This window comes from Talpa europaea (assembly GCF_964194135.1).
Source record: "Talpa europaea genome assembly, chromosome: 6".
NCBI classification, from domain to species: domain Eukaryota; kingdom Metazoa; phylum Chordata; class Mammalia; order Eulipotyphla; family Talpidae; genus Talpa; species Talpa europaea.
The window spans coordinates 82,281,312-82,306,004 of NC_140072.1; the positions used below are offsets into that span (position 1 = coordinate 82,281,312).

Below are 24,693 nucleotides of genomic sequence, written 5' to 3' on the forward strand. Positions count from 1 at the left end.
ATTATCTCCATCATTTAGAAAAAGTAACAGGAAAAAGAACAGGAAAAAGTAACAAGAAAAAGTAACAGGCAAGAAATTATTATCCTGGGATCTTTTGATCTTGGAATCCCTTCCCCCTCAGCACCCATATTTAAAGAGAACAGCATCTGTTTTTAAAACCTGGCACTCTGAAACCGAGATCATTGTATTCCCCATCTCATGACCACTTGGAATCTCTTGTTTGGAGTTGCCATGGATACAGAGTTCTTAGTCCTGTACTGGCTTGTTCCCAGCACCAGGTAAAGATGTAGGCATGGGGAGTCTCTAGACAAGGGCAACACATCTCGTCCTCTGCATTCAATGTCAGCTAATGTTGCCCTCTTATCCCCACAGTGAATTTGAAGAATTTAACATTTTAGAGTGAGAGCTGGCAGGTGGAGTGAAGGAGGAAGGGTAGAGAAACCTGGCAGGATGGGAGACTTTGGGCCTCAGAAAGAGAAAGGTTTGTTCTGTGCTCAACTCTGAGGAGCACCAATTAATGTTCCTTTCCCCTCCCAGGAACCTCCTAGAGCCCCCTTCTCCTCAGGGAGGTGGGAGGGGGAAGGAGAATTGGCATTGGCCAATGTTTGACCATACAGTAATAACCTTGTAGGTGGTCTAATAAGGGATTTTGTCTGGGACAATTGAAAAGGAAAAAGCAATATTCTGAAAGGCAATGGGAAAGAAAGCTGCTACCAGGATCTTGAGTAAACTTCTCTCTCACTTAGGAAAAGTTGAACCCAAGTCACAAAATCCTGTGCCTTGCCGCCATTGTGCCCCACCCCTTCCCAGCAGCAGCACCTAGGATAAAGCAACCTTATCTGCAAGTGGATCAGGCTTGCAAGGAGGAGGTAATGACCAGAAATTCTCCTCTCCCTTAGCCTGCCCTTGTTCTCTGAGTCATCTCTGGAACAGAAGGGCATAGCCTTGGAGTTTTAGGGTTCCTACCCCTGTTAGAGGGAAAGGATGTCCTCAGCTAATTCCATACAGGCTTTGTGGACTCCATCCCCACTCCAGACCAAAGCCATCAGGACATTGGGAAAGACAAATCCCATCACCACTAAAGGGAAGGTTGCTAGAACATGAGGGTGGAGTTAAGCAGCCAGGTTTGGTATAAAAACCAAACACATGGGCCTAGGGGTTGCTCTCGCTCTCTCGCTCGCCTCCTGGCTTCACGGCTCCTGGCTTGCAGCCAACTCTCAGAGAGCCATTTGGGATTCCAAATCAGCGGATCGGGTAGGACGCATTTAAAACTTTGTCTCCCACTTTTCTCCCTGAGTTGTATATTTCCTCATTTGCCCTTCCCTTGTAAATAAACCTTTTATTAACCTTTTGTGTGTGCCTGCAGTAGAGTATTGATAAGTCCTTTTAAGCGCGGGTGAGGACCCACAGTCAGGCAACCCGTTTTGTATCAGGGCTGCCCTGTAACACCCCCACTGCTCATGAGCTGGTATTCCTTAAAGATGGGTGTCTGACCCCCAAGCCCCAAACTCATAATCAACATTTATGCTCAAATTACACTGTTTTGGAAAAAAACATGTTTTTCATTTTTTCCCCTTGCTCAGAATTTGGTGCTTGTGGCACATTTCTGGCTGCTTCAGTGTAGAAATAAAGTTACTTGCTAACTTGGCAATGTCTTTTCCTTCTTCAGTGACTTTCAGTTTCCTTGCATGACATCAATCTGCTCTGAAATGTTGAGGGGTACACCTCTGCTTTCCTGTGCCTTTGATTTTCTCTATAGAATATTTCAGGATGGAAATGTCATAAATCACCATGATGATGTAAAATTGGTTTGAAGTGGGTTCTGTTCCACTCTCTGGATCCCATTTAGGAAATCTTTGAAGTGTCCAGTACTTTGTAAGTTTAATTTAATGTAATTAATTAAATAATTAAATAAATTTTATTTAATTTTATTAACCATTCAAAATTTTATTAACCATTCAAAAAACATTTTTCTTTATTTCTTAGACTAAACTCCTAGGGGCAAATTCAGATTGTTTCTCAGGATTGATAAAATTGCACAGAGTTATAGATTTCATAAGTTTGTGGACTCAAGACTTTAGAAATGTTAATTATACCTAGTAAGCTCTGTGTGTGACTTTCTAATTAGGGGAATATCATATGTGTTTTGAACACATTATGTATAAAGTTCACATGTGTTTTTTCTTTTCTTAGATTAATTGTAGATCTAATTCAACTACAAGACAATATCATGAAGAAATTAAGGAAAATGTCTCCCTCGTTTTTGCGTCTAAAAGCGAATAAGTAAGTGAGAAGACTCAAATTTACTAATTTTAAAAATAATTCTCCGTCTTGGTTAATAGAATAGGGAATACATGAGTACCTCTTTCATAGTAAATGTAAATTATACTCACAATTTAAAGACTTAATTGATGCCTGTAATTTCCTTAACAATACCACAGGTTAGGCAGTATGCAAGTAATAACAAGCAGGTACCAGTCACGCACACATTAAGCTTCTCTTCTAAGAATGACAGATCTCCTAGTGGAAGATGCCCTGTCTAGGGGATGGCCACAACAAGGGCTTCTTGTCTCATCTCAACCAATGCCTAGAGCATTCTTAGCTACCACAGTACAGGTCACAAGTGGATTTTTATTAGTGAAATTCATAGCTTACAAATCAGCATCATGGATGTGAGAAATATATGAATATTCAGGATCTATGTATTGGATAAAACTAATAACAATGACTAACTCAAAGGTTGTAATGAGGTCATTTGAAGTAATATTTTGTGATAAATCAGAATGATATCTGGCACTTATTAAATGCCATTTAAATGTGTGTTAGATACAATATCATTTCTATGATATTCTTCCCTTCATCCTTGGAAATTTATCCTTATTATTTTTCTCCTCTTATTTATTTCTTTTTACATTTATCTGTAGATGTTTATAATCCAGATACAGATACCTGTTTTTCCTCCTTGTTGATTGACAATTTTTTTTTTGTATATCTTCTTGACTTTTTTCTACTAGCTTCTGGGAGAGTTTTTAAATTTCATCTCTCAGTGCCAAACTATAATAATTTGCCTTTCACATGCATCTAAAATACTGTTTATCCTATGAATTGATTCTTTATTTCAATAATTATACTTTTACAAATAAGATTGCCTTCATTTTTTCCTGATGATTTCTATTTTCATTTCATGTTACTAACATCTTCTAGCTTTAATTGTATTTCTCCTGCTTATTTCAAAATATTGGTCAGTATGCTCTTCATATAGTTCTGCTTCAGATGGCATATGTTGTTCAATTCATTGTACTTCTTTTTCAGTCACATACTCCTCAGGTACCTAGTTATTTTGACTCGTGAGCTCACATTCCTTGTAGCTCTTGGTGCCCCTGTCTGGAACTGGTATTAGGAAAGAACTAAAGATTTGCTCAGTACTCTCTCAGTCTGAGGCTGTTATCTCAGCAAAAGTCACCTGCTTGCCTAAGGCATCATAAAATTACCTTCTTTGGAAGCTAGTACCCATTGAAAGCTAATGTGTATTTTCTCAGTAAGTTTAACAGGGTGGGAGGTGATGAGGCAGGGACAGAGAATCTCAGGAGTCATGAAATACTATGACCAGGCATGGCCTCTATTCAGGGTTTGTCCTGGATAAAAAAAGCACTGGAGGAGATAGCTGCCCTACATTGTCACCTGAGGCTTTGAAGTGTGTGTGCGTGTGTGTGTGTATGTGAGTGTGTGTGTCTCTGTGTATGTGAAGGTCTAGGATTGTCTTTCCACCCTTCCCTGTTTTCATTAGCTAACCTAATGCTACCCTAATTTTATCCTAATTATGGTACATCTGGGTAGGTGCTCCTGGTTTCTACTGAGAAAGGCAGTGATTGTTTCCAAGCAACTCAGGGGAAAGGTAAATACTGAACTTATAATTTGCCTTCCCTCTGAGCCTCTCAAGACTATGCCTGGCAGCCCTTCTCCTCAGTCTGTCTACCACTTAAGGGATGGCTATCACTCCTCTGGAGTCTTGCAGGGTGTGTTATTACTTTTTTGGGATCTATACTTCAATTTGACTTATGTAGTTTGGGGAGGAAGTCTATCCTCTGGATAGGAACCCAAGATTTTCTAGGAAGTTATTGAGACTATTACTTTAATGAGGATTTTAAAGTATCTTTGAAATTTAAAATATGTTTTACTTTATATTGTTTCACATACTGATTATTCTCAGTATTTGGTGAACAGAATAGGTTATGTAAAAACCAGTAATATTTGTGAAATGGTGGATATTCAATGTGATTTTATAAAGTTGACAGGTACAAAGTGAATTTTCTGTGTCTTATAGATAAGGAAATGAAGTTGTAAAGAGATTACATTACCAAAGTTAGTGGTTTGGTGATAAAAAGTCTTGATTTTAGATAACATAACCATGTATCCTTTTAAAATGTTTTCAGATAAAAGGAAAAAACCACCATTTTGAATACATGCTCTGCATTCAATTCAGAAAAATGTCCTAGGTCATTTAGGTCATCCTTGACTACCTTGTTATTTCTTCTCTACAAAATGGTAACCAAGGGCTAGCCCTTGTTGTTGGAATTTTCATTGTTCTGGCATTATTTTCTTCTTTTTCTGTATCCCTTCTTTGCTTGTCCCTTGGATTCACCTCCCCCATCCCTATGCTTTCAGGTCTCTTTCATGTACCCCAAGTTGATTTCAGAGTTTACAAATGGTTGACAAAATGGGAAAGAAGCAAGATTTAATCATGAATGTTCTTCCATCATCTTTATCTTCCTTCCTTCCTCCTTCCCTCCATTTTCCTTTCCTCCCTTATTTCTGGCTTCCCTTCATTCCTTCCCCTTTCCATGAGAGACACACACAACACATACACACACACATACACACACACACACACACACCCCTATATACTGAAACTGTTTTTAGGTTCTGTCATGTTTCCTCATAATTTTCCTTTTTTATATCCTTAAATGCTGTCAAGAAAAAGAAGCCAATTAACTTCTCAAATGTCTGATTTATTTTTACTCTTTGGCAGAGTTATGGATGTCTCTCCACCAGGCTCTGACTTCAGTGACAGAAAGGGGTAAGTTGATTTGACTGATCTGAGTGGTGAAAGATAGTATGAGAATCAATGACAATAATAGTTTCTATAGTTAAATTACTTTCTTTTTGGGGTCTAGGTGGAAAGAAACACAGGTTATTGAGGGAGACTCTTTATTCATAGTCTGTTTGTTAATCCTTAGTAACTGATAGCCAAAACTCTTAGGAACGTATCAGAATGCATGTGTGAGACTTGACTAAAGTGAGCCAACTGAAGAGAGAATTCTACTTGGAGCAAGGAGGAGGCAGCAGTGGGCAGGAAGCAAAGGCACCCTCAACAGAAATGAATGGAGGTAGTAGACTTCCACTCTGTCCATCACCCTCCAGTGTTCTGTTGCTATCTAAAGCTTGTGTTCCAAACTTAAATCACCATATTCTAGGAAAGTCTTGCCTCAAATTTGCAGTTATTTGAACCCAAGTGAGCACCAGGAAAGACATATAATACATAGAGATTAAGGATGTGATAGAGGAACTTGATAATCAGGAAATTAGAAGAGCTGGAATAATGTGTACCTACAAACTCAAGTTGCATTTTGAGGTTTGAGGAAATTTTGGGGAAAATTTAACTTTAAAGCTTATGTCAATAAAAATAATAAGTAGAGAAGGAAAAAAAAGAAAGTTCCATTTCAGTGCAATTACATATAGGAGTTAAGTTTAGTAGTAAAGACTTGAATTTGTCTTGTCATGCTTTTTTTTTTTTTAAAAGATTTATTTATTTATTTATACAAGAACCAGGAAACAGGCCAGATTCATGGGAGGTGAAAGGATTCACCAGAGACAGAGAGGGGAAAAGAACAGGCAGACTGACGAAATACACTGGTGAGGGGAGCAGTGAGCACGACAGGAGAGGTCTGCTGCGCCATGTGGGACCCTTGCCTGCCAGGTGGGGATCGAACCAGCACTGCAGAGGCTATGGACAGCTTCACAGTGCTGCGCTCAGCCGCCTGCACCACCAGGGGAGGGCCTATTAGTCCATATTTTGATGGCTGTAGGATAGTAGGTCATGCTTTTTTGACAGATCTAAGGTTGCATTACAATGGGATATTCTGAACAAGTGCCCACTTGATAACTTATGGGAAACAGTAATTCTTTAAAGACACTACCAAAACTCATAAAAGAGGTATAGATAATCTGAACAGACTTTTATTTGTTAAAGACATTGAATTAATAGTTACTAATCTTTTAAAACATAAACTAGAACTAGATGTTTTCATTGGTCAATTCTCCCAAACATTTAAGGAACAAATGATATAAATTCTCTAAATCCTGTTCCAGAGAATAGAAAGACATTACAAGAAAAGAAAACCACAGACCAATATTTCTTATGCATATAGACAAAAATTCTAAGGAATATATTAACAACTTTAATCCTATAATTTATATAAAGTTTATATACTGTATTTATGCTGTATAAGTATACAGTTTATACAGCAAGACAAATTTGGAATCACCCCAAGTAGGCAAAGCTGCCTCAGTACTTGAAAGTAAATTAATGTTATTCTTTCCATCAGCAGGATAAAGAAGAAAAATTATATATCGATAGGTGAAAAAAAAATTTGACAGAATCAAACACTTCTTCATAATAAAAATGCCCAGAAAACCAGGAATAGAGGGGAAGTTCCTCAACTTGATAAAGAACATCTACACAGCTATCATTATACTTGTAGTATAATTATACTTGATAGTTGTGCATTGCAAGAATGCCCCCCAAGCTGTTCCTTTTAAGGATCATACTGTAAATCATAAATAATGCAATAAAAAGGAATTAGAATTATGAAGATTGAAATGGAAGAAATGACTTTTTTTTCACAGATGACATATATTATCTGTGTAGAAAACCCCCAAAAATTAACAAATAAACTTCTGGAATGAATAAGCATTATTGCAAGGTTGCAGGACACAAGGTTAATCATTGTACATCAGTAATGAACAAGTGGAAATTGAAATGAAAAGTACAATAGCATTTGTATTAGTTTAATTTTATAAAACAAAAATGAAATAGTATAACTCTAACAATATATGAATAGGATCTATAAAACCACAGATTTCTCATGAAATAAAATAAATAAATGGAGAGATTATCTATGTTAATAGATAGGGACACTTAGTATTGCCAAGATGTCATTTCTTTCAACTTGTAAATTCAATGCAATCAAGCCCGAAAGCTTGACAAGTTATTTTTTGGATATCATTAAATTGACTCTAAAGATGGACATGCAAAAGATGCAGAATAGCCAACACAATATTAAAGAAGAAAGATCAAAGGACTGTTAATACACATTTAAAGTCTTTTTTTATATATATTTTTACATCATTTTTCATTTTTGCACAATGTATGCATTTTCATCTTGGTTATCGCCCCCTTACAATTCCCACCCGCCTTGGGCCTCGCCTGATGGCACAGGTGGTTGAACGCCACACTGTGAGGCTGTCGGCAGTCTCTGTAGTGCTGGTTTGATCCTGGCTGGCCAGGGAGGGTCCCACATGTCGCTGCAGACCTCTCCTGTCCCGCCCGCTGCTCCTCTCAGCAGTGTATTTCGTCCATCTACCTCTTCTGTTCCCTGCTCTGTCTCTGGTGAATTCTCTCACCCTCCTGCGTATCTGGCCTGTACCCTGGTTCTTGTATAAATAAATAAATAAATTGTAAAAAAAAAAATTAAAAAACAAAAACAAAAGAAACAATTCTCACCGCCCCTTGTTTTGATCCTACTCCCTTCTCCCCACCACCTTCCATCCCATGTAGTGTGTCTCTGGTTTATAGTTACTTGTTGATTTTGATTTTTACTTTATTAGTCTTTTTCCTGGTCCCTTATTTAGGTTTTCTAAATTCCTGCTATGAGTGAGACCATCTGGTATTTTTCTTTTTCTTTCTGGCTTATTTCATTGAGCATGATCCCTTCCAGCTCCATGCATGTTGCTGCAAATTACTCAGCTAAAGTCTTTTTTTTTATTTTATTTTCTATTATTAATTTAGTATTTTACATCATTGTTCATTTTTAAACAATATTTGCTTCCTCCCACCCCCTCAGGTGTAGTCCCCATAGAGTTTCCTTCCCCAGTGCACCCGTGCACCATCACCTCAGTCCCCGTGCTCCTCCCTCCCTCCCTTTGATCCCTCTCCCGCCTCCTCCCCTGCAGTATGTCTCTGATTTATAATTGTCTGTTTTTGCTTTGTTGTGTTTTGTACTGTTATTAATTTTTTACACTGATGTCTTATTTGGTTCCTCTATATTCCTGCTATAAGTGAAACCATCCAATATTTTTCTTTTTCCTTCTGGCTTATTTCACTGAGCATAATTCCTTCTAGCTCCATCCACATTGCTGCGAATGGCATGAGTTTATCTTTTTTGATTGCTGAGTAATATTCCATTGTGTATATATACCACATCTTCTTGATCCAGTCATCTATTTTGGGGCATTTGGGTTGTTTCCAGGTTGTACTTATTGTAAATAGTTCAGCTAAAGTTTTAATATAAAAATACAGTAATCAGGGCAGTGTGGTATTGGTAAAAGAAAAAACAGATCAAAAGAACAGAGTATATGGAACAAAAACAGACACACAGACCAATGGAATTGAATTGAAAACCCAAAAATAAAGTCACACATCTATGGTCAACTAATTTATGAGAGGAGCAAAGATTATGCCCTGGAACAACAGTAGTCTATTTAATAAATGGTGCTGGGAAAACCAGACTGCTACATGCAAAAGAATGAAACTAGACTACTACCTCACACCACACACAAACACCAATTCAAAATTGATAAAAAAAAGACCTGAGACCATAAAATAGACCTGAGGGAAAGCAGGGACAGCAATCCATTACATACATCTCAGAAACACATCTGAGAACTCATACCCAGAAGCAAAGACAATGAAGGAAATGATAAACAGCTGGGACTACATCAACCTAAAAAGCTTCTGTACAGCAAGAGAGACACCCCACAGATGGGGAGAAAATATTTGCACTCCATACAATTGATAAAGGACTGATGTAAAAGGTCTACAAAGAGCTTACACAACTCAACAAAAACAAAGTAAACAACCCAGTCAAAAAAATGGGCAGAGGAGCTAAAAAGACACTTCTCCAAAGAGGAAATGCAATTGGTCAACAGGCAAATGAAAAAATGTTCAACATCACTGTAATCAAGGAAATGCAAATCAAAACCGCAATGAGATATCATCTCACACTAGTGAGAATGGAACATATTAAAAAAAAAAAAAAGTAGCAACAACAATTGTTGGCCAGTATGTGGAGAAAAAGAAATTCTCCTGCACTGCTGGTGGGAGTGCAAACTGGTCCAACAACTTTTGAAAGCTATATGGAGGTTCCTCAAACTGCTAAAAATGGAGCTTCCATATGATCCAGCAATTCCATTCCTAGGTATCTACTCAAAGGACACAAAAACATTAATTCAAAAGAACACCTGCACCCTTACGTTTATTGCAGCACTATTTACAATAGGTAAGCTATGGAAACAATCCAAATGCTCAAAAATAGATGACTGGATCAAGAAGATGTGGTACATATACACAATGGAATATTACTCAGCAATCAAAAAAGGTAAACTCATGCCATTCGCAGCAAGATGAATGGAGCTGGAAGGGATCATGCTCAGTGAAATAAGCCAGAAAGAAAAAGAAAAATACCAGGTGGTTTCACTTTTAGGAGGAATGTAGATGAGCCAAATAAGGGATCAGGAAAAAAAAAGTAATTATAATAAAGTAAAAATCAAAATCAACAGGCAACTATAAACCAGAGACATTCTACAGGAGGGATTAGGATCAAAAAGGGGTGGGAAGAGCACAAGGGACTATGGTGGTGGTGCATGGGTGAATGGGTGGTGGGAATTTCACAGGGACTATAACCAAGATGAAAAAGCATACATTGTACAAAAATGAAGAAGGATGTAAAAACTATATAAAAAATTCACACACAAATTTTTATAGCATCTTTATGATAATTTCTCAAAATTAAAGCAACCAAAATATCATAGGTATATAGGTAAACAATGATACCTATATATATATATATATATATATAATGAAATCTTATTTGCAATTTAAAAATTAAATGAACTATCAAGCCACAAAAAAGAAATAGAGGGGTCTTAAATGCCTAAATGCTAGGTGAAAGCTGCCTGAAAAAGATAAATATTGTAAGATTTCAATGATCTGTTTCTGTGGAAAACGTAAAACTGTAGAGACAGTAAAAAAAACATCAACGATTCCAGAAGTTAGGATGGTGGTAGGGGAAGAAATAGGTAGAGCACAGGGGATTTTTAGTGAAATCAGTATAATGCTTAATGGTGGATACATAACATTCATTATACATTCGGTAAAACCAATAGACCCTTAGAGTGAACAACAATGTCAACTATGGATATTAGTTAACCATAATGCATCAATATAGGTTCATTGGTAGTAATATCTATCAGAAGTATACACGATAATAAAAGGAGAAATGGGGTGGGGAAAGCAATGATAGGGGACTTTTCTGTACCTTCCACTTAATTTTTTCTATAAATTAAAACTTGTTCTAGAAGGTAAAGTCTATTTTAAAAAAAAGATTTATAGGGAAGAATAATTCTAATCATATGCTATACTTCCAATTCATAGAATCTTGTAACCATAATTTAGGCAGATCCTCATTTAACTACTTGTTTCTGTCCTACCAAATAGTGATCTGGAACTAGCCCTTACCACTAAAACTCTTATTGTTCTGGCATTTTCTTTCCATTCTTTCTGTATCATTTCACCAACTGTCACCTGGATCCCCTATCCATCCCATCTTTACACTCTTGTGACTGTGTGTCTCTTTCTTGCTTGCTAACTTTCCAAATTTAGTCAGCGATGACCAAAATGGTAGAGAAAATGGGAAGAAAGGAAGGACATTAAATCATCATTGCTGCCTCTTCCTTGCTTACTTCATTCTGTTTTCAGTACATGTATAAAACCCATACCCCAGGGCTGACTTGCAGGTCCCCAGAGTAACCCAACACTGTTCCTTCAGTTCCTGACATATGTTCCTCAGGATTTTTCATGTATGACTTACTTTACTTATCTTGGCTGAAATTTCTATCAGGAAATATGTATGCATAGATATATGTATGCACGCACACACACATATAAAATAGTGTTGTTCTTTGGGAGAAGTAAGAATGCTTTAGTAGACTCCTCAGTGTCCTTGAGCCAGAATGTCAATAATGGGTCAGTTTATTTTCTATCATGTTAGTGGGAAAACTTCTCTTTGGAGCATTGGTGACTATATAGAATTTCCATGATAGCCTGTCAGCTTCTGCATGTAAATTTTTCTATTTTTAGATCTAGATGGAAAAAGAAGTATTAGGTCAAAGGTGGGAGAACCATGGTCTATGGGAGGTCTATGGTCTGTCTATGAACGTCAAGGACAGCTAGTCAAAGCCCTTAGTAAACTATCAGAATATCTCTGTGTGGCAGTCTGTTAGAATGGGCCAAGGGAGGAGAGGATACTACTGGAATTAAAGAGGTGGTAACAGTGGACAGGGAGCAGCGTAGCCCTCTGCAGAAAATAAAGGAGCTAATAGACCAGTATGTATCCCTCACTCTTCAGAGTTCTGCCATTATGTAAAACTGGTGTCCAAACCCAAATCTACCATCGCATTGGAGGGATCCTCTGACTCAGGCCTACAGTTAGTTGACACTATCTTAGGAGCAGGAAAGGTATCCATGAAGCATAAAGAGTAAGGAAGTGATGGGGAGACCTGTAATCAAAAAATTAGATAGGGTAAGTGGTTAAGTGCCACAAACTGCACTTGAGTTTGAAATAAATCCAAACACAAAAGGCAATTGGGGTTAGAGTAGTAAAGAAATTTTTTAGCATCTTGATCCATTATGGAATCTTTCACAGGCCTTAGAATTTCATTACCATCACATAAAAATTTTTTTAGGGAAAAATTAAATACTTATTTCCAAATAACCAAATCACACATGAATATTTTAGGATTCAGTCAATTTATAAGTTATAGAGAAATTGTAGCTAATTTGAATGAAGAAAGTAAGCCTATGAGGTCACATGGTATTTGATCTTCTACATTTTCTTCCTTTAGTGCTGATCCAAGAGAATTGACATCAGTAAACAATAAGGAAGTCGTCAGTGAAAGGTAAAATGTATAGCTAAAGATACACACGCACATACACACACACACAGAGAGAATATTCAATACAGAGTTCCTTGGATGCTGTTTCTTAAGCATTTGCAGTATCAACCTCTCTATGTAATAGTCTTTCTTTTTTTAATCTAGTTGTATAAAAGAGGAATAGGTCAGAAGACAAAGTCATCTTCTTTCTAGCTGAATGACTAACAGCCAGAAGTCTTAGAAAAGTGTCAGATTGCCTGAGAATCTACCAGAATGGCCTGTCTTCATTTGCTGTAGTGACAGAGCACTAACTGAGTGGTTTAAACAACAGGTATTTACTGACTCAGTACTAGAGGCTAGAAGATTACATGAAGGTGTTGGCAGAGTTGGTTCCTTCTGAGGACTGTGGGGGAGAAACAATCCTGTGCCTTTCTTCTGGCTTCTGATGGTTGCTGTCAGTCTTTGTTATTCCTTGGTATCTAGACTCATCACTCTAATCTCAGCCTTACCCTTCACATGGTACTCTTCCTGTAAATGTGTCTGTGTCCATGATTTCCCTTTGTATAAGGAAAACAGATTAGATTAGGAGCCTACCCTAAATTCTAGTGTGACTATATCTTAACTTATTATCTCTGTGGCAGCCTTAATTTCAATAAGGTGATTTTCTGAGATAAAGGAGAGAAGACTTCAACATATACATGTTGGTGAAATAATGTTCAATGTATAAGATAAAACTAGTGAAGAGAGAGTCCTATATGGAAACAAGGAGAATGATAGCAGTGAACTGGGAAGAGAAGACACCTCAGCAGAAAACGAGGAGTCTCTTTATCTCTCCCATACCCTCTGAGCTTTGTCACCATATAAGGTGGTCCTTAAATGAAAATCCACCTTCATTTTGGATGAAGCCATTGACTTAGTCCTGTAGTTCTCAACCCTGTCTGAGGGGGAGGAAGGATGACCATGGTAAGTGAAAGTAAGGAGGTGATGGTGGCTTGAGAAACAGGAATTTAGATGGAGTGAGAGGCATGTACACTACAAACTGGTGTTAAATTGAAATAATTCGATTTATTTGGAATAAATTCCATTACAAGAAGCCGTTACACACTGGAATTAGAGGGATAGTAAAGCACTTTACTTAAATCTTGATGCATCATTATTTTCACAGGTCTAAGATATTAATTATGACCATATAAAGCTTCATTTCTAGTAAAAAAAAATGTACCATATTCAGCTTAGTGATGTATACATGAATTTTGAAAGATCAACCAGTTAATAAGTTGCAGAGTAATTGTAACTACTTGAATGAAAAAAAAGTAAGTCTAGAATTACATGTGATTTCTAAAGATGTACTTTTTAAATCTTTAGCAAAGCCCTGAATGAATGGAAATCAGAAATCGATGAGGGCCCCACCAATGAAATGTGACATAAAATACCTGTCACTTGCTATTCCAAGTTCAAACACCATGTGAGGCTGGTGCCCCAAACCCAAACCTATCAGCACGTGGAGTTAGTCCCTAACTCAGGTCCATAGTTACTTGACACTGCATAAGGACCTTGAAAAACCACCATGATAAATGAAAGCAAAGGAGTTAGGAAGGAATGCAAGAAACAGGAAATGAGAAGAAGTAGGATGTATACCAGCAAATTCAAGTTGAATTAGAAACTAATTCTACCATAAATGGCTATTACCCATTGGGTGACATTTAGCAGTAAAGAACTAAATTTTTGTCTCATTTATGTCTTTGATAGTCTAAAATACTTATTACAAACATATAAAGCATTATTTCTGGGGAAAATGAAACACTAGGTAAATAATTTACATGTAGATTTTCTAAGTCAGTTTATAAGTTCAAGAGAAATTATAATTCATTTGAACGTAAGTGAATCTAGAGTCATGTGATGTCTGACTATGTCTGTTCTTAATCCTGTAGCACTGCCTTGTATGAAATGACACCATCAGCCTCTGGAGAACATGCTAATGCAAAGTGAGATATGATGAGTAAATGTGTGTGTAGAAACACATCCATGCAGACCCACACACACATATACAAAGATTGAAATTTGGGTTGTTTGCTTTGGGGAACAAGTCCTCTCAAACCTTCTTTTTCTCAGTATTATTTTTTGTCTTTTGAATTGAGGTTGACAAAGAGGCACACATTATGAAAAGTGTCTTAACTCTTAGTCTAACAATTAAACTTTTGGAAAATGATCAGATTGCCTGTATATGAGACTATACTAGAGTAGGTCAAGGGAGGAGATAGACCTACCTAGAGTAAGGAATGTAACAGAAAGTTTGTAAAGTTAATAAGAGTGATGGGCAGGGATAGAGCAGGCCTCATCAGGAAACTATGGGGCTAATTAGTCCTGATCTATCCATTACCTTCCAGAGTTCTGTCACCGAGTGAGACTGATGCTCCAAACCCAAACCCTTAATCATGTGGAGTAAGTCCCTGCCCATAGTTATTTGACACTGTGTAAAGACCTGGAAAGACAGTCATGATAAGTGCAAGCAAAGGAGTGAAGGAGGAACTTGAGAGGCAGGGAATTAGGTAGAAGAATAGGAACATGTACCTGCTAATTCAAGTTGAATTCGAAGTAAATTCTATCACAAAAGTTTTTATCCATTGGGTGAGGATTAGCAGTAAAGAACAATACTAAATTTTTGAGTCATTAACCTTTCTGATAGTCTAAAATACTTATTATAAACACATAGAGCATTATTTCTGTGGGAAATGAGATACAAGAGTCAAACTAAGTGATTTGCATGTGGATTTTCTAGGAGTCAGAAAGAAATTTTAACTAATTTGAAGTTAAAAAGTGAATTTAGAGTAATGTGATGTCTAATAATGTCTTATTAATCCTTTAGCACTGCCTGGAGTGAATTCACACCATCAACTACTGAAGGACACTCTAATGCAAAGTGAGATATGATGAATAAATATGTGTGCAGACACACATCCATGCAGACCCCCACACACATATACAAAGATTGAAATTTGGAATGTTTGCTTTGGGGAACAAGTCCTCTCAAAACTTCTTTTTCTCAGCTTTATTATTTGTCTTTTGAACTGAAGTTGACAAAGAGGCACACAATATAAAGAGAACCTTCACTTTTGGTCTAACAGTTAAACTTTTGGGAAATGATCAGATTGCCTGTATATGAGACTATACTAGTGTAGGTCAAGGAAGGAGATAGAGCTACTTATAGTAAGTAAAGTGTAGCTAATAATAGTGGTGGACAAGGGGACAGAGCAGGCCCCATCAGAAAAATATGGGGCTAATAAGTCCACATCTATCCATTACCTTCCAGAGTTCTGTCACTGAGTGAGACTGATGCCCCAAGCCCAAACCCATGATCATGTGCAGCAAGTCCCTGAGTCAGGCCCAAAGTTACTTGACACTGTGTAAGGACCTTGAAAGCTAGTCATAAGTGCAAGCAAGTGGGTGAGGGAGGAACCTGAGAGGCAGAGAGTTAGGTAGAAAAAGAACATGTACCTGTTAATTCAAGTTGAATTTGAAGTAAATTCTACCACAAAAGACTTTATCCATTGGGTGAGGTTTAGAAGTAAAGAACTACAATTAATTAATTCTTGACTCATTAACTTTTTTGATAATCTGGAGTATTTATTACAAAATATAGGGCATTATTTCTAGGAAAATGAGATACTAGATTCCAAGTAAGTGATTTGCATGTGGATTTTCTAGAAGTCAGTTTATAAATCAAGATAAATTATAGCTAATTTGAACTTAAAAGTTGAATCTAGAGTCATGTGATGTCTAGCTATGTCTGTTCTTAATCCTTTAGCACTACCTGGAGTGAAGTAACAGCAGAATCCTCTGAAGGACACTCTATTCCAAAGTGAGATATGATGAATAAATGCATGTGTAGACACACAAATATATAAACTAACATATATATACAAAGATTGGAATTTGGAATGTTTGCTTTGGGCAATAAGTCCTCTCAAACCTTCTTTTTCTTGGTATCATTCTTTGTCTTTTGAATTGAGTTTGACAAAGAGGCACACAATTTAGATAGTGTCTTACTCTTAGTCTTTACCATTAGTTACTGCAGCTAAACTCTTAGGAAATGATCAGATTGCTTGTATATGAGACTATAATAAAGTAGGTATAGGGAGGAGAAATCGCTGTTTAGAGCAAGGAATAAAATAGAAAGTTATAAAATATAAATGATAAGAATGGTAGACAGGGACAGAGCAGGTCTCATCAGGAAAGTATGGAGCTAGTAAGCCTAGATCTATTCATTAACTTCCAGAGTTCTGTGAGACTGATGCCCAAACACATGATCATGTGGAGGGGGTCCTAACTCAGGCCCATAGTTACTTGACACTGTGTAAGGACCTGGAAAGACAGTTATAAGTACAAGCAAGGGAGTGAGGGTGGAACTTTATAGGCAGGGAAATAGGTAGAATAGGAATGTGCACCTGCTATTCAAGTTGAATTTGAAAAGTAAATTCTATCACAAAAGGCTTTAACCATTGGGTGAGGTTTAGCAGTAAAGAATTATACTTAGGGTCTCCCCGGTGGCACAGTGTTTGAGCCTCTGCAGAGCCGGTTCTATCCCCACCTGCCAGGTGAGGGTCCCACATGGCGCACAGACCTCTCCTGCTGCCCGCTGCTCCTTGCCTGCTCTGCTCTCCTCTCTGACTCTGATGAATTCTCTCACCCTCCCACGCTTCTGACTGTACCCAGTGCTTGTATAAATAAATCTTTTTTAAAAAAAAGAATTATACTTAATTCTTGAGTCATTAACTTTTTGATAGTCTAGAGTATTTATTACAAACTATAGAGCATTATTTCTACAGAGAAAAGAGATAATAGATTTCAAGTAAGTGATTTGCAGTTAAACTTTTAGAAAATGATCAGATTGCCTGTATATGATTTTCTTAGAGTCAGTTTATAAGATCAAGAGAAATTTTAGCTAATTTGAATTAAAAAGTGATGATAAAGGTCATGTGATATCTAACTATGTCTGTTTTTTTATTCTTTAGCACTGCCTGGAGCGATTTCACACCATCAACCTCTGAAGGACACAATAATGCAAAGTGATATATGAAGAATATATATACTATATATGTATAATAAGAATATATATATGTATGTACACACACATTCATGCAGACTCACATACATATGCAAAGATTTGAGATTTGGGATGCTTGCTTTGGGAGCAAATCCTCCCATAACTTTGTTTTTATTTAATATTCTTTGTCTTTTGAATTTGAGGTTGACAAAGGGGCACACAATTTAGATTGGGTCTTTTTACTCTCAGTCTTTACCATTAATTATGGCAGCTAAACTCTTAGGAAATGATCAGATTGCAAGGTCAAGGGAGGAGAATAACCTATTTAGAGCAAAACATATAATAGAAAGTCATAAAATATAGCTAATAAGAGTGGTGGAAAAGGATCAGAGCAGAAAATACATCAGGAAAGTATTGAGCAAATGAGTCTAGATCTATCCATTACCTTCCAGAGTTCTGTCACCAAGTGAGACTGATAACCGAAACACAAACCCATGATCATGTGGAGGGACATGAAGTATCATGATAAGTGCAAGCAAGGGAATGAGGGAGGAACTTGAGAGGAAGTTCATTAGATAGAAGAAGAAGAACATGTGCCTGCTAATTCAAGTTGAATTTGAAGTACCAATTCTATCACAAAAGTTTTTATCCATTGGGTGAGGTTTAGCAGTAAAGAACTATACTAAACTCTTGAGTTGGTAACTTTTTTGATAGTCTAAAACACTTACTATAAACACATAGAGCATTGTTTTGGGGAAAATGAGTTACTAGATTCTAGGTAAGTGATTTCCATGTGAATTTTCTTAGAATCAGCTTATAAGATAAGGAGAAATTTTAGCTAATTTGAACTTAAAAAGTGAGTCTAGAGGTCACATGATGGCTAACTATTTTTGTTTGTAATCCTTTAGCACTGCCTGGAGTGATTTCACACCCTCAGCCTCCGAAGGATACTCTTCTGCAAAGTGAGATATGATGAATAGATACACATGTAAACACACACATCCATGCAAATACATAAATATACATGCAAAGATTTGAAATTTGGGGTGTTCACTTAGGGGTGCAAATCCTCTCAAAACTTCTTTTTCTATGTAATATTCCTTGTCCTTTGAAAAAGACACACTATATAGAAAGGGTCTTCTTAGTTAACCCTTAGTTACTAGCAGCTAAACTCTTAGAAATGGTCAGATTGCCTTATATAAGACTATACTAGAGTAGGTTAAGGGAGGAGTAAAACCTATTTGGAGGAAAGAGTGTAAAAGAAATTTATAAAATATACATAATAATCATGGTGGACAGAGAGCAGAACAGGCCTCAGCAGAAAACAGTGGCACTAGTAAGCCTAGATCTATCATAATCTTCCAGAGTTCTATCTCTGTGTGAGACTGATGCCCCAAACCCAAACTCATCAATATGGATGGAGCCACTGACTCAGATTTGCAGCGCAGGAAAGGCATCCATGATTCTTAAAGAGTACAGATGTGGTAGAGGGACTAAAGAATCTAGAGATTAGATTGCTCAAGAGCAATGGGTTCCTACATATTGAAATTAATTTTAATAAATTCCACTAGAAATGATGTTAGATACTGAGTCAGGAATAGTAGTAAAGAATCATAGTTAAATCTTGAGTCATTAACTTTTTGACAGATATAAAATATTCATCACATGAAATTCATATGGAGCCACCAAAAACCCCGAATAGCCAGAGCTCTCCTGAAAAAAAGAAGAAAATGAAGGTATCACACTTCCAGACTTCAAATTATACTTCAAAGCCATACTAATCGAAACTGCATGGTATTGGAACAAGAATAGACAGCATGGACCAATGGAACCAAATAGAAAATCCAGAAATAAACCCACAGATTTATGGTCAACTAATCTTGACCAAAGGAGCAAAGAATATGCGCTGGAACAAATAAAGTTTGTTCAATAAATGGTGCTGGGAAAACTGGGTTGCTACATGGAAAAGAATGAAGCTTGACTACTACCTCACACCATGCACAAAAGCCAGCTCAAAATGGATTAAAGAACTAGACATAAGTCCTGAAACCATAAACGATATAGAAGGAAATACAGGTGAAACACTACATGAAATACACCTCAGTAACATCTTAAAGACACATCACCCAAAGTAGTGATAGTGAAGGCAAAGATAAACAGATGGGACTACATCAAATTAAAGAGCTTCTGTACAGCAAAAGAGATAATAATCAAAACTAAGAGACACCCCACTGATTGGGAGAAAATTTTTGCACACAACACTAATGATAAAGGACTGATCACAAAAATCTATAAAGAGCTAGCGAGACTCAACAAAAAGTAAATAACCCAGTCAAAAAATGGGCAGAAGAGCTAAAAAGAAACTTCTCCAAAGAGGAAATGCAGATGGCCAACAGGCATATGAAAAAATGTTCAACATCACTTGTAATCAGGGAAATGCAAATCAAAACTACAATGAGATACCATCTTACACCAGTGAGAATGGCACATATTTAAAAAAAACAGCAAATGTTGGCCAGGATGTGGATTAAAAGGAACTCTACTGAACTGCTGGTGGGAGTGCAAACTGGTCCAGCCACTATGGAGAGCTGTGTGGAGGTTCCTCAATCTGCTAAAGATCCAGCAATTCTACTCCTAGGTATTTACCCAAAGGACACAGAAACCTTAATTCAAAAAGGGTACCTGCAGCCCTCTGTTTATTGCAGCACTATTAACAGTAGCTAAGCTATGGAAACAACCCAAATGCCCAAAATTAGATGACTGGATCAAGAAGATGTGGTACATATACACAATGGAATATTACTCAGCAATCAAAAAAGATAAACTCATGGAATTTGCAGCAACATGGATGGAGCTGGAAGGGATCATGCTCAGTGAAGCCAGAAAGAAAAATAAAACTACCTGATGGTCTCATTCATAGCAGGATTTTAAAAAACCTAAATAAGGGACCAGGAAAAAGACTAATTATAATAAAGTAAAAGTCAAAATTAACAAGCAACTATAAACCAGGAACACACTACAGCGGGGAGAAAAAGCAGTAGGACCAAAACAAGCATGGTGGGAACTGTATGAGGACTATCACCCAGATGAAAATGCATATATGTGCAAAAATGAAAAGTGATAAAAGAAATATATAGTATTCATATATATTCATCACAAACATAAAAAAGCCTCATTTCAGAGAAAATGACATCAACTTTCAAATAACTGATTCACATGGGAATTTTTAGAGGCTAAATTAATTTATAAGTTAGAGTATTTTTAGCTAATTTGAAGGATTTAATCTAGAAATTCATGTGATATTTGTGTACCTTTTTATTCCTTCAGCACTGAATTTTCCGAATCAACAACAGGAATTCTTGGTGGTGGCACCAATAAAATGTGAGATCTAAATATAGATGGATAGATCCAAATATATATATATGTGTGTGTGTGTACATATATAATTATGGATGAGAGGAGGGGGAGGAGAGGAATGGGGAAGAGGGAAAGGAGGAGGAAGAGCAGAAGAGATTGAAATTTGGGAGGTTCAGTTTCAGGAACATCCAGATATTACAATGTCTTTGCCACTTTCTAAACTTTTCATTGTAGTATTTATAAATAACTCTTTTTTGGGGATCTAGTTAGATAAAAGAGAAACAGGTCATGCGACGAATGTTTCTTATTGCTCATCTGTTTGTTACTCTTAGTGGCAGTCAAACCCTTAGGAGGATATTATAAAGCCTATCTATAAGACTACCAAAGTGGATCAAAAGAGGAGAGAAACCTATTGTAGAAAGTAGGGTGTTGACCTCCGGAAGGGGTTCAGGAATAAAAAAAAAAATGTACATGAACATGAGTCATTAAAATTTTTTTGTCCACAGGGCTCAGATTTTCTTTACAAATGTATAAAGCCTCATTTCTAGGGAAAAATAAATAACAGGATTCAAATAACTGATTAAGATACTATTTTTAAAGGTCAACTAGATTATGAATTATAGAGTAATGGTAACTAATTTGCATTGAAAAATAAGTCTAGAAAAATATATGGAGTTTTACTATGAGCATTTTTAATCCTTTAGATGTGATCCACATGAGTCGGAAAACATAACCTGTGTTGAAGACACCAGTAAAATGTGAGATATAAATATATATAGAGAGGAAGAGGGTATATTGAAATTTGTGAAATCCAATTAGTCATGGAGTTCTTGTATTAGCAAGAATGACAGAGGAAGTGGAAGAAATGGGTGGGGGAATATGCAAAATTCAGTCTTGGAGCTATGCATGGGAATAGTTTTCTAGACAATATTCTAAAATTCTTTCTAAATCTTCCAGTGAACTAAGTCATAAGACTTTAAGTCAAGTTCTTTTTGTTCAAATGAATTTTTCATAGCTCCATTCCATGCAGCAAATCCCTAATAATAAATCTTTGTGTTTGTTGGTGTTGAAAGTATAATGGATCAACTGTCCAGGCTTGATGATGGTGATGAAGATGTTTACATTCACAGTTTACACGAGTAAGTCAGTTTTAAGTTTGGAGGGAGGAAGCTGTTGGTAGATCCTTCATCTTTAAGAAGATAGGGTTTGTGCTGAGGCAAGTAAGAAAAGGAAAACTGTGGAAAGTTATTAAAAGTTTGGGTGGGACTCTGACTGAATTTGCAGATAATTCTATGCTCATAGAAAATATTTCAGCACATTCAGAAATATTCTTCTCATTTGAAAATTTCTGTAGTAGAAAGTAATTTTATCACAGTCTCTTTCTTAATAGAGAAATGCAGAATGCTACTTACTCTTTAATTATGTTCTTTTCTCATTTTCTGGATATTTTTTAATTTCTAGTTTTGTATTTTTTGTCTATGAGAGAATGGGACAGATAGCAAAACCAAACATGCTCAGTAGAATTTATTAATTTTGACTTGTTTCTCTATAATCTCACTGAGATTACTTCCCTTTGCACTGAACTGAAGGTATTTTTACCATGTGCTTATGGCAAGGGAACCATATGTTGTTAAAATCACCTATCTGAACTGCAGGAATATTGGTGAGATTTTTCTTATGCCTTTCTATCAGTTTAAAATGTAACCATGGGCCTCCCTGTTGGCCTAGGGTTTAAGTCTCAGCACTATCACTGGTATGGCCTGAGTTCAGTCCCCGGCCAAGGAGCTAAACCACTTATGGTGGAGCAGACCTCTCCTGTCTTGCCCACTGCTCCCCTTAGCAGTGTAGTTCAGTAAATCCGCCTGTGCTGCTCCCCATTGTCTCTAGAGAATTCCTCTCACCCCCCCTCATCTCTGGCCTACAACCCGGTTCATCTATGCAAAAAAAAAAAAAAAAGGATAACCATATACCAGTTTTCATTAATGCTAGAGAAGTCAATTGTGCAGAAGAGGAAATTAACTGATCAATTACATTTTTTTTTTTTTTTTGCTGTCTAGCAAAGGCTACTTGGAAAATAAAGGGGCAAGTAATGCGTACAAATAATTCTTCAAATTACCCATGAATGTTCATTTTCTCTTTTTATCATGAGTCATCAATAAAGAATTCATGCTGCCAATTATTCTATATTTTGCATAATAACTACACATTTTCTGCAATGAGGTTGTCCAGGATTGGGACAAAATTTGAATACATTGAGCAAGGCAAGCATTTCCATCTTTTTAACCACCTCCAAACAAGATAGTGATTTTTTCATTGTTTTTAATTACAAATGCTTATTGTATAGATATGGATGGTATTTGTAGTAGCCCCTATGAGAAACACTGACCAAGGGGATGATGATATTAGATTTGGAGTAAGACCTGACTTTAACAGATTTTTTAAAATTTAATATTTTTTTTCTTTTCTATTTTTTTAAAATTTCATAAGCTTTTCATTGAGGTAACATTGGTTTACAACACTTCATGTGACCCAGGGTGCAGGTTCACACCTCTTCAGATGTATGTTACCATTCATGTTCACCACCACAGCATCCATAATCCTCCACCACAGCTCATTGGATCCCTCTACACTTTGCTTTCCACCCTCCCCTCCTTTGGTAACTTAATTTTTTTTTTTTAAATGTCACCTTAGAAGTTTTTTTTTTTTAGTACAAGAACCGGGGTACAGGCCAGATGCGCAGGAGGGTGAGAGGATTCACCAGAGACAGAGCAGGAAACAGAACAGGCAGACTGATGAAATACACTGCTGAGGGGAGCAGCGGGCGAGACAGGAAAGGTCTGCTCACCGTGGGGGTTGCTCCAAGGTCAGCGGGGATCGAACCGGCACTGCAAAGGCTGTGGACAGCTTCACAGCGCAGCACTCAACCACCTGCGCCACCAGGGAGGCCCCTGGTAACTTAATACTTTTTTTTTTAATAATAAATTTTATTTTTATATTCCCCATACATTTGCAACCCCCCCATTCTGACCCCAATCCCTCCCCTCCCGCCCCCCACTCCCCAAAAACTGTCTCTGGTTCATAGTTTTTTGTTGATTTTGATGGTAACTTAATTCTAAAGACAGTTACTGGTTTGGTTTTGACTGACTTCTCCCACCCCCATTTTTCTAAAGTGCAACATTCCAATATTTGTTTTTCTCCTTCTCCTTCTGACTTACTTCACTTAGCATAATGCCCCCACCCAGTTCCATCTATGTTGTCATAGCTGAGTAGTACTGCATTGAGTATATTTATCACATCTTCTTTATCCACTCATCTGTCATTGGGCACTTTGGTTGTTTCCATAGCTTGGCTCTTGCAAATAGAGATGCAATGAACATAGGAGTGCATCTATCCCTTCTAATTAGTGTTTTTGCATTCTTCAGGTAGATACCTAAAAGTGGAATTGCTGGAATGTATGGAAAATCTATTTAAATATTATGAATAACTTCCCTACTGTTTTCCATAAGGCTGGACCAGTCTACAGTCACACCAGCAACATACAAAGGTTCATTTTTCTTCACGCCTGCACTAGCATTTATTTCTGGTCTTTTTGATGTGGGCCATTCTTACAGGTGCATCTTACATCCAGTCAGTCTAAAGTTAAACTTAGATCATTCATCTGTAAATGCTATCTACAATAATCTGCTGGATGTTGTAAAAAAAGAAAAATGTTGATAGTGTGAGAAAGTATTTTTAAAATTGTAACACCATAAATAAGTTTTATGTTAAAAACAAAAAATAACAGAAGTTCATTATAAGGAAAACCAGAAAATAGAGACAAGCAATAAATTCACCCATAATTATACTTTACATGCCCTTCTAGATTCTTGAGGCAAATATTTTTTCTTTATATATATGGTATCACATTTAGCTAACTTCTAAAATAAGCTTACAACTTAATGACATTAATATATTTTCATGTTCATAAATATACAAATGAATTTACAAATGTCTTTTATTTCAGATTTTTTGTTTCCTTAAGTCTACCAATAGCTGACTTTATGTATTTTTTAAATAAATTTTATTTTTATATTCCCCATACA

General features: G+C 36.7%; 1 protein-coding gene across 1 annotated transcript in view; it reads left to right on the forward strand.

Moving 5' to 3' along the window:
- Nucleotides 1-231: 231 nt before the first annotated feature.
- LOC311171827 (phosphatidylinositol 3,4,5-trisphosphate 3-phosphatase TPTE2-like) overlaps nucleotides 232-24,693 on the forward strand; it is a gene marked incomplete at both ends in the record, with an annotated part of 88,236 nt that continues 63,774 nt past the window's right edge. The window contains 2 exons of the mRNA XM_084234874.1: nucleotides 232-278; nucleotides 2,194-2,283. Of these exons, the coding sequence (XP_084091000.1) occupies nucleotides 232-278; nucleotides 2,194-2,283 (137 nt within the window). The remainder of the gene's footprint in view (nucleotides 279-2,193; nucleotides 2,284-24,693) is intronic.